This window comes from Miscanthus floridulus, chromosome 17, assembly GCF_019320115.1.
Source record: "Miscanthus floridulus cultivar M001 chromosome 17, ASM1932011v1, whole genome shotgun sequence".
Taxonomy (NCBI): domain Eukaryota; kingdom Viridiplantae; phylum Streptophyta; class Magnoliopsida; order Poales; family Poaceae; genus Miscanthus; species Miscanthus floridulus.
Genome location: NC_089596.1, coordinates 91,186,958 through 91,202,526, shown reverse-complemented (window position 1 = coordinate 91,202,526; position 15,569 = coordinate 91,186,958). Strand labels below are relative to the sequence as shown.

The following is a 15,569-nucleotide window of genomic DNA, read 5'->3' as shown; positions in this document are numbered from 1 at the left end:
TAAGAATGACATTTCTGAAATAAAAAACACTTTCTCTTATCGATTTTGCTATCGTTTTCTCACTTTAGTGACACCCGACCCCAGCAATGGCAAGGGGTCAGGCCTCACTTAGAGGCTGATAAGAGTATATCTGTTGACCCTCTCCTATATTAAGATCTAGAAGCAAGGGTTGCGGAAACAAACACTGAGTAAAACTGGTTGGACTACAAGAAACCTATGCCCCAGCAGCTACAGCATTTTTGCTCACCAGCGTGATCAGAGTTTTTTCGTCCATACCTCAAGCTTTATAGCCCTTAACAACGGAAAGGGTTGAAACATATTAACCTTTTTATATGAAAAAAGGGAGAAGACCCAAAAGTCTATTTGTCCATAACAAAAGTTAAGAACTTGACCACTTATTACAAGTTCGCCATCTGGCCTATCTAACTAACTAATTCTTTGGGGGATGATCACATCCTCTATCTTGGCAGATAAGTCCTACGCCAGAGGGGTTACTTCCTTCTTGATGTTCTCTAGCTTGGTGTCAGAGTAGATGGGCACGAAGCCCTGGTTCATCATCGCCAGATGGATGTTCTCGTAATGAGAATGGGCAATCATAAATGATCGGTGAACGCCGAAGCGAAGCGCATCCCTCATGATCTCACACGCTCGATTTGTAATCTAGATGGCATGAACTGCCCACAAGCATGTCTCCTGCTCCGGGGCTAGTTCACGGTCGTCAAAGACCAGCTGGATGGTGACACACAGGGAATCATGCTCATCGCTCTCCTTTAGGACAGAGGCCTTCACCTTGTCGAAATCCTTCTCTAGGCCATGGCTCTTCATCACCTCCACGCCATGTCACATCGCCTCTCCAAGAAACATGCACATGCCACCTCTGGCAGCTCCCTCAAAGGACGCGCCGGATGACGGTTTGCCCCATTCGATGGGCCAAGAACCATCATAGGTAAGGAGGGATACAGAGCTGAAAATGCTCCTATGGCCCATTCAGGCCCAAGAGGTCAAAGGTTAGCCCACCGACGGGTTCGTAACCGCTCTGGGGCACCTTTAGAGTGAGGGGTGGAAAGAGATGGGCCCGCTAGCAGCTAGTACCCGAGCGCACGAGCGCCATAGGCACTCCGGCCCACGTTCAAGTCTTGGTCGATTCCCAGTCCATGGTTTTTCCTTGAAGAAAGGTAGCAAACCCTTGGGACCAATCGAATGGACCCAAGAACTATATGGATTGGCCGTCAAGAATCTAGAGTCAGACACCAGCTGACTCATGCCAAACCCCCATGAATGGAAAGCTAGGGCCCTACTCAGACTAGCCCATTAATAGCTCACCAAGCACCATGATTTGTCCATCGAGGAAAACATGGCATGGCTCAGCCCCTCTGTTTTATCGAAAAAACGCTTGAGGGAAGACGATCGCAAGACAAGTTGACCCGTCGACTGGACCCTTCCTACGCGCGGGAGCTCGAGAGAAGTTGGACTCGCAAGGAGACCGAATACGTGGTCGCATGATGATGGTGGATCAATCGGATCCTAGGGAGGGATCAGAATCAAGAGAAATCTTTTCCACCCCCCGAATCTCATAGCTACATGTTCCGGAGGAGTCCGATCGTAGCAGAAGGGAATCGCAACCCACAAAGGCACCCTGCGGGAAGCAGAAGATCAAAGCCCTCAAAGTCCCTCCATCTAAAAAAGCCTATGAAGGAGTATCCTACTCCTCTGCAGGCTCGGGGGCTACTATCGAGTATTAATATTAGGGATACCCAAAGAAGGGATCTGAGGACCACGGACGATGACTCACCTATATAATCAAGGATGTACTTTAGTCTTGACCGACCCCGAAGGGACGATCTCCATCTCGCCCACCCTAAGGGCATGGGCCTCATGTCGCCCGACCCTAAGGGAACGAGAGCCATCTCGCCCGACCCTGAGAGTATGGGCTCCATCTTGCCCAACCCTGAGGGCATGGGCCCTATGTCACCTGACCCTAAGGGTACGGGAGCCATCTTGCCTGACCCTGAGGGCGTAGGCTCTATCTTGCTTGACCCCTGGGGTACGGGCTTCGTCTCACCCGACGGGGACCCATATCGCCTCCAACCACTATGGGTCTAAGAGTACGGCCCTAGGGTCAAAATTCTGACATCGGGAGGGAAGCGGGCATGTCTCAACATGACTGGGGGTTCACATCGCCAACAGTGATAGGTGCGTGGTTGTTGTGCTGCCTACTCTCCGTACGGCCGTTGACAGGCATGTCGATTCACCACGCTGTCTATCAAGATGAGATGGGATGCCATGACCAGTTGATGACACAAGGGCTTGGCACCAGTGGTGAATAGAAGCCCGATGTGGAGCTATCCCCGTCACCATCTATAGCGTCGACAGACCTGTATGAAAGAGAAGGACCCAACGGCCCTAGAGGCCTTCTTCTCTCTCATTTTTCTCCTTCTTTCTCTCTATAGCCTATGCCTTCCCCTTCACCTACAAAAGGGAAAGCAGGACACCCCAAGAAGAGATAGAGCTAACGAGCACACGGCTGAACAAGCTCAGCAAGACTCAACTCAATTTGATCTTTTCACCAGAGACTTGGGAACTTCTCCCTCTCTCGCTCGTTTGTAACCCCAAATACAAACCAATGCTGGTAACATGAGCAGCAACAGACTAGACGTAGGGACATTCTACCCGAACCAGTATAAATCCTTGTGTCCTCTGAGTACACCATCCGGGCCAGACGCGCATATACAAATTTACTAGCCGGTGATCCAAAACACCAACACTAAGTATCTAATACTTTAGCCCAGAAACTAGAAGTTTATGTCCTACCATGAATCCATTGTTGTACACTGAATAGTATACTGGATATATGAATTTCATGCCATAATCATTGAATACTAAGAGTATGATTGAATTCTATGGAACATTTGAAATGATTATTCATAGATGCATGAAGCTTATTACTACTTGAAGTAATTATGGCATAAAAAGGGGGAGGAATTTTGGGTAAAGGCATAAGAAAATATGGGTAATATATATTTAATAGGCATAACCTTCCTAAATTTATCTTTAAGTGCATGTATTAGGACTTGAAGTCCTAACCGCGTCCTCTTCGACCGAGTTAACTTTCTCTACATTGCTTGAAATTGCAAGTAAGCTTGTAGCTTTGTATTTTGTTGTTATCTTACGTTAGATTGAATACCAACATTCTACGTTACACATGAATGTGTATCACTATGTTGTGCTCTCGTTGAGCTACAACTTCTCCACTCTTGCATGAGTATTAGCATAGAAGCTATATTCATAGCTTGTAGCTACTACATTTTCTCCTCATAATTAAATTGGCTAGCTAGCATGCTAGTTCTCATTGAACTAAGAAATATTTTACTTTCAATGTGTTGCATGCATAAGCAATACATTGGTCTATGGCCAAGTAGACTAAGATCAGAGGGAGTCGGTTAATCTAAAATTAGCTAAATGGAGAAGTGGCCCAATTGATGGGATGCATAATTGTGGAATTAAGATAGTGGATTACACACTTAGATGATTTGGGATTTTTTAAGAAAAGGCATTTCGGGAATTTTGTATTAATGGCAATTAGAAATTTCTAGAAGAAATTCCATGTGATTTTGAATGTTGCGTATTATATACATTTGAAGTATATGGTCCATTTTTTATGTATGAGTAATTGGATCATTTTTTCTAACAATAAAGAAGCTAAACAATAAAATGGTTTTTTTAACCATGATATGTGCAAATCAGGGGGAGAACATCCTGAGTTTGTAAAAATGCTGAACATTCTTAAGTGCAGTTTATGTATTCTAGCTCGTTGCATTTAGTGAATAATAACCCCCATGTAAAAATATGTGCATGAATATTTCCCATAAAACTACATCATAACATACACAAATGGGCCTCCACTTATAGTTGGAGATACATGAATTTGAATTATTTTAAGCCCATGATAGAGGATATCTTTTGAAGTATGCTATTAAAGATCTAATATTGGCATTAGGGGGAGAGAAAGCCTATGTTGAATGCCAAATATTATTTTCATAGAAGGAAAATGGTCTTAAGAGAAAAAATATTCCTTGAAGCTTGAAGCAGGAATAATATCACGCACTAAATCAAACAATAGTTTGACTAATGCTCTTGTAAAGCATGAAGTGGAGCATATGCCAGATATTTTTGAAAATGAGAGGAGTAACTTGAAGTTATAAACCAGAAGTTGTGTTTACTAGTAGTAAACTAAATGTTGTATACTATCAAGCTCAAATCTACAGGGACGCCTGTGGATTCTAGTTTAGTGTGATTTGTTGGATAGAAATAAAATGAAACTCCTCCATTCTCATGAAGAGAACATCTCATTAAGAAGGTTAAGCACCTCATGAAGAGGATCATCATTAAGATGAAATCTAACACACTAAGCGTGCGCATCGTTAGTGTTGGGTATGTAGAACCACAAATCATCTCTTGTTTGGGAAATAACAAAGAGACAGAATAATCTCATATTATGAGAATATTGGGAGAAAATAATAGTTGTCAACAACGTTACCTCTATAATTACAAATGTTTCTCTTATGAGAACCCGGATAAAAAACAAAGTCCATGGCAAAATCGCCTATAGCGATTATATGGGGTCAATGAAGAAAGCAATTGAGGTTGAATCTCCTACTCAGAAGAAATAAATGTTCTGCTATATATCTCTGGCAAATGAAATGAATGAATATTAAATATGCAGTTAATAAGTGGATTATGAATATCCATATAGTTCCTGAAGAATATAAATCGTAACATATGGAAATTAAATCTCATATAAAGTATTAAGACGTCTAAGATATAATATATTCCTCAATGAATATTGAAGTCTTAAGAAGAGCATGTTCTAGAAGGAATAGTCATCGAATGACTTTATAGTGAATAACACTATCTCAGTGTGTATATAACATAATAATCTCTCATGTAGTAGAGAATATATCTTATAGAAGAGAAATGTTATTCACTAAGAATGAGAACATCCTTGAAGGATTTAATCCATGAAGGATTTACCAATCAATTCTTGAAAAGCATCATTAATTCCTGAAGTGAAGTGAATGTAGACCCGAGAAAAAGAAAACGAGGAATCCTAAATACCATGAAGGTGTCATACAAACACTCAGAAAGTGCATATTGAAAGGCTAGCAATGAATTGATGATATCCTCTAAATACCATAGAAGGTATGAGAATATTGGTGATTTTGGTAATTGAATTATCCCCTAAATGCCAAATGTAAGATTGGATTTATTATTTAATAATACAATCTAAATCCTGAAGATTTGTAGAACATATAATATAAAAATCCACTAAGGAAGAATTGTAACTATTCAAACTCTAGTATGAGATTTGATGCACTATCTTGAAGATATTTAATATTGTAACTTATTTACTCCTATAGTCCCTTGAAGGATAAAATTTATTTGTTTTGCACAACTAATAAGTGGTTATTATGCATGAAGCATATTGCTCTTCTTTATACCCATACAATTCATAGAAGAATTATGAGCTAACTTTTTGAAAGATATAGTATTATGGTATTGCATACCATTAATTAAGTACATATTTATGTAAAGTGTGATTTGAACAATAAAGTTCAAAATTTGGCTTTATGAGGGGAGCATATTTTTATTGAATCTACCTTAAAGGTAAACTACTAGAATTACAAAGATCAAGTAGATTATATATTTACTAAAATACTAAAGTTTATGTATAGATCATGAAGATCAATATCTATTCATGAAGAATAGAATATCCTGAAGAATACATGACCAAGAAGGTTAAATGTTGTACTCTTTTTCACTATGTAAGTTTTTACTAGAAGGTTTCTCACATAAGGTTTTTAATAAGACAACATGTGCAAAGCAATTAACGAATGTAATGTACTCTTTTCTCCAAGAACCGTTTTTCCCCACTAGATTTTCGGATGAAGTTTTTAACGAGACATGTGCATATCGTGGTAATCGCCCAAAGGAAAGTGTTGTAAAATATACGGACTCTATCCTAGAAGGAAAAGAGAAGAAGGAATCCTAATCCTAGTCCGTTTGCATGTGGGCTCTTACCAAACTCTTAGACCTTGGCAGTACTGTATATATGTGGGAGCTCTATATTGTAAATTATCAATATTGAGAGAAATAAAGAATAGTCTCTCTATCCTTTGTGTTTGTGTTCTACTTTCATATACTGTGTTGATCGTGAGAGACGGAGAGAGAAATGTCCTAACCACTGGCAACATATTTTATAACATTTTAAGGAGCATGTGCTGAGTTGAGGAAGCATCTAGTCCCTCAGTCTCCAAAAGAGTTCATAGTTTGTATGGCAAGAAGACAATTAATTAAAATTTATGGTACCAAATAAGTATCATTAGATTAATAATACAATATATTTATATATATTGAAATATATTTAAAGACATAAATATTCATATTATATTTTATAAATTTTATCAAATTTAATTCTTTTGGACTTAATCAAAACCTAGAAGTGTGCTCTTTTTAGAACTAGGGAGTAAAGTCTAACATAGGTCATTATTGTTTGGAACCACTCATGAAAATTTGGAAGGTTGATTGTGATTGCTTTTACATTTTTATACAATACTCCATCCATTCTCAGTTATAAGATGTTTTGTTTTTTCTAGATACATTAAATTTATTATATGTTCAACATAATGTACACTTAATTTATATTAAAAAAACTATGTATAAAAAAAGCTAAAATATTTTATAATTTAGACTAGAGAGAGTAATATACTAGTATGTACATCCTCGCAAAAAAAACTTGTACCAATACGTGTAGATCGTATGTGTATGATTGAAGTACGGCACGTTTGCTGTCACATTTGCCTTTTGCCTTTGTGTTTTCTTTTTCTTCAATAATCTCCTTTGCCCTGGGCTTTTCCCTGCCCTTTGCATCTTCTAGCACGTTCTCCAATCTCCATCCTCTGCACGCCCCCATCCTCTAGCCTGATTAACCACCCTTCCAAGAAACAAGCACAGGGACAAAAGCCACTGAAGCAATCATCAACAAATCAGCATCCTCCAACTCCAGGCTCCAATCCAACCGAGTATCCAATCCGGTTGCTTCTTCTCCGACGCAACCCCAGACTCGCGGCAACCGCCAGTAGGCCGTACCTCCCTCTTTCGCAACCGCCGCCACGGCCACGCGCAGGTAACGGTCGGTGCCATTCTCGTCCCATCCTTCCCGACCTTTTCTCCCGGCTTCTCCGCTTGTTCGGCTGCTTTCGCCTGGTGCTGGTAGATTGGGTGCTTCGGCTTCGTCTGATCCAGCGGCGTTACAGGATCCCCGCGGTGTATTCCGCTGTGGGTTTCGATTATTGATTGGTAGTTTTGTCAACCATCTGGAAGTACAGTGGGTGCTAGATTGCTAGAGATATTTAGTTTTCTTTGCGCTTCGATCTTAGTTTTTGTATAAAGTTCTAGTTTTTCGGCGCTTCCAGTCCATGTGGAATGCAACGGGGGATTGATATCATGTAGTTGGCTGTAACAGTATGCATTTGTTATTGTTTTGTGTTATTTGCACTGGCTCCTGTGTGAAATTCAAGATACATGCTATTAAAAGGATATACTCCCTCCATTCTAAGTTGTAGCTCGCTTAGCTTTTTCATAAGTCAAATTTGTCTAACTTTTGCCAAGTTTATTATTGAGTTGCATGCACGGACCAGTTCAACCCAAAAGTTTAAGCTCTTAAGGAAAGGTGAACAATTCACTTATATATTTCAACACTCCCCCTCACATGCACGCTCCCTCATGCCTCAATCGTGGAAATAAGAGTCGTTCACAATTATTTTATTTAATTACGCCTGTTAGGATTTGAACTCGAGACTTCTAGCTTTGATAATTGTGCATTTATTTGAACTGGTAGGCGTTAATATATTGTTCTTAGGACATACTAAAGTGAACTGTAATTTGGATCTGAACTGAGGGAATATCTGAAAATGATATCGGTGAATGGTGAAATTGTCTGGTGGTAGGGCGTCCAATTATTACACCACCAACTGAACCCTGGGTCTCGCAAAAAAGGGGTCTTGCTGAGTGTGTTCCTGGGTGGTCCAGCCTTTGGTCTCTTTTCTCGTCCCTGTGTTGTGATCCTCTTCTTGATGCAATGTCTCAGGGGAGGTCTTTCTCTCTTTCCCCTAGGGATCAAGTTTCCTTTTTAACGTAAAGATGCATAACAGGTGGAAATGCACTAGCTATTGCAAATGAGTGAAAATGGGTGAAGGGGTGCATATCTGGATATATGATATTTTCACGAAAGCACTAGTCACCCATGATGAAAATCCCAATTTTCCTGAAATATGTTTCCTCTTTTTGTGCAATTCCAAGTGGCGGAGCTAGGGCTCGGGCTGCCCTAGCTGCAGCCCTGGCTCCAAGCCAAAAGGCGATGCAAATCCTCTAGAAATTCTACAAATTCCAAAAATATTCAAACAGCTTGATCTTGTATTAATACTTCTGGCTCTGGCAACACCCCATTCCACTGGTTGTTACACACCCAATATTCATACTATCTATGGGACCCTAGATACCATGAGACACTTATTATTCATTCTATTATTCAATTTTGTTTGTTTGTTTTCCTTTCTGTTCTTAATTAACATGCATCTCCTTGACTTATTAATAGGTGTTGACTTGATAGATCAGATCATGGATTTTCCTGTTGACCCAATCATGGCAGCTAAGGCCTATAAGTATAAAGCAGAACTACTTTTTAAGGAATACTTGCTAGCAGATTCATATGTTTTATACACTTCTGTGCTCGTGGGGCTCCTGATGTGCAAGTTGGTACTGTTATTTACTCACTCCGACTTTCATCTGTTAAATTTGATGCTTAATCTTGCAGTGCATTTATGTGGGACCATATTTGTATCTGTAGATGGAAACAAAATACATGTGTAAATTGATAGATCAGCTCAGTTTGTTTGAGTTTCATTTCGAACCTTAGTATTCATTACTTGATAGATCAGCTCAGTAGTTTGTTTGAGTTTCATTTTGAACCTTAATATTCATAACTTGATAGATCAGCTCAGTGGTTTGTTTGAGTTTCATTTCGAACCTTACTGTTCATTATCCAATACATGAATCAGCAAAATACTTTTAAAGATTGTGAAGCCTTTTTTGTGGCAACCTGTGCAAATCTTATTTTTCTGCCTAATCCTTATTTATAGTGGAAAAGAGAAATTAGGTAAGGCTTATAGTTCCTTTCTTTTTCCAGTGTGAAAGGTAGGCTTATAGTTCCTTTCTTTTTCCAGTGTGAAAGGTAGCTATTTTTCTTGAATTTAGCTCAATGTGTTCTAAGCTGTGCATAAATGGGAAACATTTTGAAAAGAAGAATCACATTTTTGAGCTAACACCTAATGCAAAATAATTCTTTGAAAAAAGCATTTGAACATAACAGTACGATGTTCGTTTTCTACGATATGTATGGTAACTGCATATTTTGCATTGTATAAGAGAAAGCAAAATACATGGAAAGTGGATGCAACTTAAGGCAAATGTGGACAACAGTTCAAAAACAAAATGAATTTGAACTATAAGATCTTTTCTAAGGCTCAACCAAGTGGCACAGCTAAGCTAAGAGATGACTCAACTGCATAACACTAGCTGTAGTGTTGTTTTGAAATCTACAAATAAACAGAATCACTGAGAGTTGAAATAACTCACTTGTCTCAACCGTATGATGTTAATACCAGGCATAGTTTCAGAAATTGAATATGCTGATGATACATTCTTCAAGATAATTTTCAGATGATCTGTAACCTCGTATAACATACTAAAGCCCCATCTAATATCTTGATTATTGTTTGTTCTTACTACTTCAGTCCTATGACTTCACACACACAATCAGTTCTGTCTACTTCAAAGGTTATGACTCTCTTACAAAGATGAAAAAAATTGAATGGAACAACAGGTGAGATTAGCATTGCAATTTATCCAGCAGGTTATCTATAAGTTTCTGATGATGCTTGATCTAATCCTTCTCTGTTCCAGAGGAATGTCCACTGTCCATGCAGTATTCATTACAATGATATCAGTATACCTAGTCTTCTTATCAGATTTGTTCTCTGATCAGCTGGATGATCCAGTAACGTTTCGGAGTTCACACCTCTCCAATTTTACATTGGGGGTATGCTATTACTTTGTTGACACTGTTCTAGCAGGCAGGTTTCTTTGTTGACATACTCCATCTGGTCACCAAAACTTACCGTTTAGGACAAGACTTGGTCAAACCTTAAAAACTACAAACATTACTAACTATTATATTATTTAGTTTGGAAGCATGCAAATTATGTGTCGATTTGTTTTCAAAATACTTGCAAAATCTCTTATGTTTGAAATATTTTAAAAATATATAATCTAGAAGAAATTACTGTTCAAAGATATGCATTGAAGACCATGCAAAGTCAAATGTGTCAAGTATTTGTGACCAGAGGGAGTATATTTTATGTTCCCTGGTCTCATATGACTCAGTTCTCCTTTTTACCAGGTCTCTGTTGGGTACTTCATTGCAGATCTTGCAATGATATTTTGGTTCTACCCTTCTCTTGGTGGTATGGAGTATGTAAGTAAACATGCTACATCATGATGTTGCGATGTTTGTTACCTGGCTATCCACCCCCTCTCGTTTCTCGTTTTAACCTAGACATATTGCTCTCATTTGCCCCCTGTAGACTTCATTATCTGCTTGCAACATTTACTCCTGGTATCCTTTGTCAGGTTTTCCACCACATTCTGTGCCTTGTTTGTGCTGTATATTCTATGCTTTCTGGGGAAGGACAGTTATACACATACATGTTTCTCATCTCTGAGACTACCACCCCAGGAATCAACCTACGATGGTAAGTGAATAAATTAGCAGGTCACACAAAATGTTGGTTGGATGTTATCTTTGAATCCATCTAAGCTGTTGTTCTACCTCTGTCTACCTCTGTGTCATCAAGGTTCCTTGATGTTGCTGGAAAGAAAAATTCCAAAGCTTACATCGTCAACGGAGTTGCAATGTTTGTTACTTGGCTGGTAAGTGCCAAAACACTTCACTTGTCATTTTCATTACAATGACACTATGACAGTAGATTTCATCCCTAGCAATCAAGGGTAACAGCTTTAACTGGATGCAAATTTTGTTGGCCTGATCAGTATGGTGCCTTTTTGTTACGGCTGCACATTGGATCTCAAATCTCATTGTATAGTGGTTTGCAGTGTGCTAATGTTGAAAGAAATTTCTTAATGCAGATGGTCAGGATAGTTCTGTTCATCTACTTGTTTTATCACATCCTTACAAATTATGATCAGGTATTTGGTGGTTCTAATGAATTCAGTACACAAATTAGACCACTCATATATTTATCAGTTGGTAACTTTCGTTGACAGGTTAAGCAGATGGACACTTTTGCTTGTGTTCTGATATCTGTTGCCCCCATCATACTATTCACTATGAATGTAATATGGTTTTCCAAGATCGTAAAAGGTCTCAAGAAGACACTTGCCAAAAGGCATGCTGAATAGGGGAATGTGCATACATGTACATCCACGGCCATCCATTCCATCTGTACATTCACTTACAGCTATGTACAAATTTAGTCACTAATGCAGATATGCTGGTAATTCAGCTTTTTCGTTGTGACTGCTCAGCTTGTTTTCTGCATGCTCTATGGTTTTGTGTATATGTTTAGGTCTAACCGTGTGTGCTTAATGTAATTTTAATAGTTCATCGATTTGTAAAGTTAGTGCTTTTATATCGGAAAATTTAGGTTTATGCGATAGCTTCAAATTTTTCACATTCAGATTTCTGAGACCATGGTCAATACCCCCTGTTTCAGTCCCATTTTTTGCCCTTTCCCATTAATTTTGACCATGATGGAGAAAGAAGCTAAGAAAGGCAATGAAGTTATCAACAATAACAAAGCCTTTAGTTACAATCAAATTGGGATAGGCATTAGGCAATAAAGTAAATAGCAGTGGTTCCCTTTTTTAATTAATTTTACCACTTTATTCTTGATATCGTTATTTGAGTCTATTCATTAGTCAGAATTGGTTAGGAACTTGGGATATATTACAAACTGATATAAGGTTCAACACCATTAAAGCTTAAGTCTGTAAACAATGTCTAAGCTGGACATCAAAACCTGAAACCAGGAAAGCTTTTGCAGAAGTTTCTAGTGTGCATATTTTTCATATATTATTAGTCTTGAAATTATAGATACCATCTGTGGGTTCCAACATGGAAAGGAAATACAGAAAGAACATATATTATTCTTGAAATTATAGAGACCATCTGTGGGTTCCAACATGGAACGGAAATACAGAAAGAAATAATTCCAGGATCCCAGAATAGAAGTACATTTCTAGTACAATCAACAAATGCAAGTGTCTGTTGGATTAGCATTGCTCTCTATTAACAAAGACAAATGGACGACACTAAAGGTTGTTGAAGGTGTCAGAGGGGTACTATGAACCCTCCTAGATACCAGCTAATGAGATGCTTGGAAAGTGCCCTCTTGACATCAAAAGTAGTCCCTTTATGTTTTGCTATGTTGGCCATGCATTGCAAAACCTGCTACACAAACAATGAAATAGTTGTTCGAGCTCATCTTTTAATTGCATAATATGGATACATTTGGCTACTGTCCACTACCTGATCATTCATCTTATTTGGCACCAAGTACCCTATATTGATAAATGTAAATTTTCAGCATGACAGGCATCATTGAGAGCCTTTGATCATCAGATAGCATATAGCTGAAGCTAATTTCCAGCCAAGAATGCCATTGAATATTATACTTGCAAGTTCAATATCTTGATTGTGATGAACACAACTTTCTAAGGCTTATAAATAGCCCAAATTCTCCTCTTATGCTGTATCAGACATTCAGACTCACACAATATGCATCCTTTCATTCAGATATACACCATTGTTCTCTGCATCATATCCAGCTTCTTCAGCTGCAATGCAGAAGATACCAGACCACCCCAGACCCAGAGCAGCCTGGTTCTTGGCCTTAGCCATGTCAGATCCCTGTATACCCCATCCATGGCACTAGTGAACTCCACAAGCTATGACTTCTTGGACATCATAGAGCCAGTGACAACATACACAGACGGCTACCTGCTGTCCCTGAACCTTGGCACTCCTCCACAGGTCTTCCAGGTGTACCTGGACACAGGGAGTGATCTCACCTGGGTCCCCTGTGGCAGCAGCAGCTACCAGTGCATGGAGTGTGGGTCCTCCGTGAAGCCGACTCCGACGTTCCTGCCGTCTGAATCCTCGTCGAACACGAGGGACCTCTGCGGGAGCCGCTTCTGCGTCGACGTCCACAGCTCCGACAACAGGTTCGACCCGTGCGCGGCGGCGGGGTGCGCCATCCCCGCCTTCACCGGCGGCCTGTGCCCCAGACCTTGCCCTCCGTTCTCCTACACCTACGGCGGTGGAGGACTGGTCCTCGGCTCCCTCTCCAGGGACTCCGTGACGCTCCATGGGAGCATACACGGCAGCGGCGGCGCCGGCGCTGGCCCTCTCCCCGTGGCCTTCCCTGGCTTCGCCTTCGGCTGCGTGGGCAGCTCCATCCGGGAGCCGCTCGGCATCGCCGGGTTCGGCAGGGGCGCCCTGTCCCTGCCGTCCCAGCTCGGGTTCCTGGGCAAGGGCTTCTCCCACTGCTTCCTCGGCTTCCGGTTCGCGAGGAACCCCAACGTCACCAGCCCGCTGGTGATGGGCGACCTCGCGCTGTCGTCGGCGTCGACGGCCGCCGGCTTCGTCTTCACCCCGATGCTGACGAGCGCCACGTACCCGAACTTCTACTACGTCGGCCTGGACGGTGTCGGCCTAGGAGACGACGGCTCCGGCGGCTCCGCCGCCATGGCCGCACCTCCCAGCCTGAGCGGCATCGACGCGCAGGGCAACGGCGGGGTGCTGGTGGACACCGGGACGACGTACACGCACCTGCCGGACCCGTTCTACGCGTCAGTGCTGGCGTCCCTCATCTCCGCCGCGCCGTACGAGAGGTCCCGCGAGCTGGAGGCGAGGACGGGGTTCGACCTCTGCTTCAAGGTCCCCTGCGCGCGCGCGCCTTGCGCGGACGACGAGCTGCCGCCGATCACCCTCCACCTCACCGGCGGCGCCAGGCTGGCGCTGCCCAAGCTGAGCAGCTACTACCCCGTGACCGCCATCCGGGACTCCGTGGTCGTCAAGTGCCTCCTGTTCCAGAGGATGGAAGACGACGCCGGCGGGCCGGCGGCGGTGCTGGGCAGCTTCCAGATGCAGAACGTGGAGGTCGTGTACGATCTCGCGGTTAAGGATGGCAACGGGTATATACCCGTCGGGTATCGCTGGAACGTTCTCTTCCCCGCTACGGAAAATTCATTCCGTCCCCATCCCTATTAACTGTCTCGGGTATAGATTCTTGCCCATCCCCGTACCCGTCGGGTATCGGTCGGGTAACAGATAACCAACGGGTACTGTGTACCCGATAAACAAGGACACTTGGGGTCGCAGCTTTGCAATCGGAGACGTTTCTTCTTCACCCGGGTATAAGTGTCGGAGTCTCGGAGATGCCGAGGAGAAGGAGCGAGGTTGCGAGGAGGACGAGCAAAGGTGGCAGAGAGACCGAACTGAGGAAGTGAGGGGCACGAGCGCTCGTGAGACAGGCGTGCTTGTGCTGCTGGCGGAGATGGTGAGAAAAAAATGAACGAGGGTTCCTAGAACACACAAACTATATATATGACTGTTCAGATTTGGACCAAAATATCTATGTTGAGCTTCTTTGGGCCTAATACTCGCATGACAGCTCAAATAGTCGGGTTCCCCAACAGGTAATGGGGACGGGTAAACAGGGAATGTTCTCGTACCCACTATACCCGTCGGGTATTGATTCTTGCCCATTTAGATGCCCGCGAGTAAAGATACGATCCCATCCCCGTTCTCTAATGGATCAAATACCCGTCGGGTATCGGGTATCGGGTCCCCATTGCCATCTTTACTCGCGGTGGGGCGTGTTGGGTTCCATCCGATGGACTGCACGCTTCACGCCCAGTGATGGTTTTTTTTTTCTTCTGAAAAGCTGGCTACAGCTGTTTTTGTTGTTAGAAAAACATATTGTACCAGGTTGATAAGCTGGGCTGATAAAGTACGCGCCGCCATGCATGGATGGTATCTTTTCGGTACACGATCGAACAGTGCGTGCGTGCAGGCGCTGTTTGGTTGTTCGGTTAATCTGATGAGGTGGATCCGTACGATGTGCGTGCGGGATTCGAGCGGCCGTACCGTACGTACCAAATACCAAAGCACTAGCAGAAAGAGATCAAGTTGGGAAGTGCATGGCGCGAAAGCAGGTGGCGTGCAATGGGGAGTCGTTGCTAGTTGCTACCTTTTAGATTCAGAGACGCAAATAAAAGGCACTTTACTTATATCTTTATTGAACGGAATTTGTGGTAAAGCTTGCGCACGCTTTTCCTGGTTTGATCGAAGTGCTGTTGCTTGATCAGGTTAAGGTACAATTGATTCATAATGCATGTCCTTTGCTTTTATGAAATGTCGATGGCGACCG

The 15,569-nt window shown here is 42.0% G+C and overlaps 2 protein-coding genes across 5 annotated transcripts; both read left to right on the top strand.

The window, feature by feature from the left end:
• Positions 1–6,925: 6,925 nt before the first annotated feature.
• LOC136516678 (uncharacterized) lies at positions 6,926–11,654 on the top strand. Of its 3 annotated transcripts, XM_066510146.1 has the most exons (9): positions 6,926–7,183; positions 8,654–8,814; positions 9,852–9,940; positions 10,021–10,156; positions 10,517–10,591; positions 10,747–10,868; positions 10,971–11,046; positions 11,263–11,322; positions 11,401–11,654. In XM_066510146.1, the coding sequence occupies exons 2-9, from the start codon at positions 8,677–8,679 to the stop codon at positions 11,533–11,535; spliced, it is 831 nt and encodes a 276-aa protein (XP_066366243.1). In that variant the 5' UTR covers positions 6,926–7,183; positions 8,654–8,676; the 3' UTR covers positions 11,536–11,654. The 3 variants fall into 3 exon arrangements, with proteins under 3 accessions (XP_066366243.1, XP_066366241.1, XP_066366242.1); XM_066510144.1 differs by lacking the exon at positions 8,654–8,814 and having other exon boundaries at positions 7,051–7,183; XM_066510145.1 differs by lacking the exon at positions 6,926–7,183 and having other exon boundaries at positions 8,681–8,810.
• Positions 11,525–14,781, top strand: LOC136516676 (probable aspartyl protease At4g16563). 2 transcript variants are annotated; one of them, XM_066510143.1, is made up of 2 exons: positions 11,525–11,630; positions 13,169–14,781. In XM_066510143.1, exons 1-2 carry the CDS (start codon positions 11,550–11,552, stop codon positions 14,405–14,407), a joined length of 1,320 nt encoding a protein of 439 aa, XP_066366240.1. In that variant the 5' UTR covers positions 11,525–11,549; the 3' UTR covers positions 14,408–14,781. The 2 variants fall into 2 exon arrangements, with proteins under 2 accessions (XP_066366240.1, XP_066366239.1); XM_066510142.1 differs by lacking the exon at positions 11,525–11,630 and having other exon boundaries at positions 12,914–14,781.
• The last annotated feature ends 788 nt before the right edge of the window (positions 14,782–15,569 follow it).

What these genes read in the sequence shown, in the direction of transcription:
- LOC136516676 (XM_066510142.1), top strand. Translation starts at nt 12,914, where the DNA reads ATGCATCCTTTCATTCAGATATACACCATTGTTCTCTGCATCATATCC.
- LOC136516678 (XM_066510146.1), top strand. Translation starts at nt 8,677, where the DNA reads ATGGATTTTCCTGTTGACCCAATCATGGCAGCTAAGGCCTATAAGTAT. An exon ending in TCTCCAATTTTACATTGGGG is followed by an intron (nt 10,157 to 10,516) that starts GTATGCTATTAC and finishes CCTTTTTACCAG; the next exon opens with GTCTCTGTTGGGTACTTCAT. An exon ending in TCCTTACAAATTATGATCAG is followed by an intron (nt 11,323 to 11,400) that starts GTATTTGGTGGT and finishes TTTCGTTGACAG; the next exon opens with GTTAAGCAGATGGACACTTT.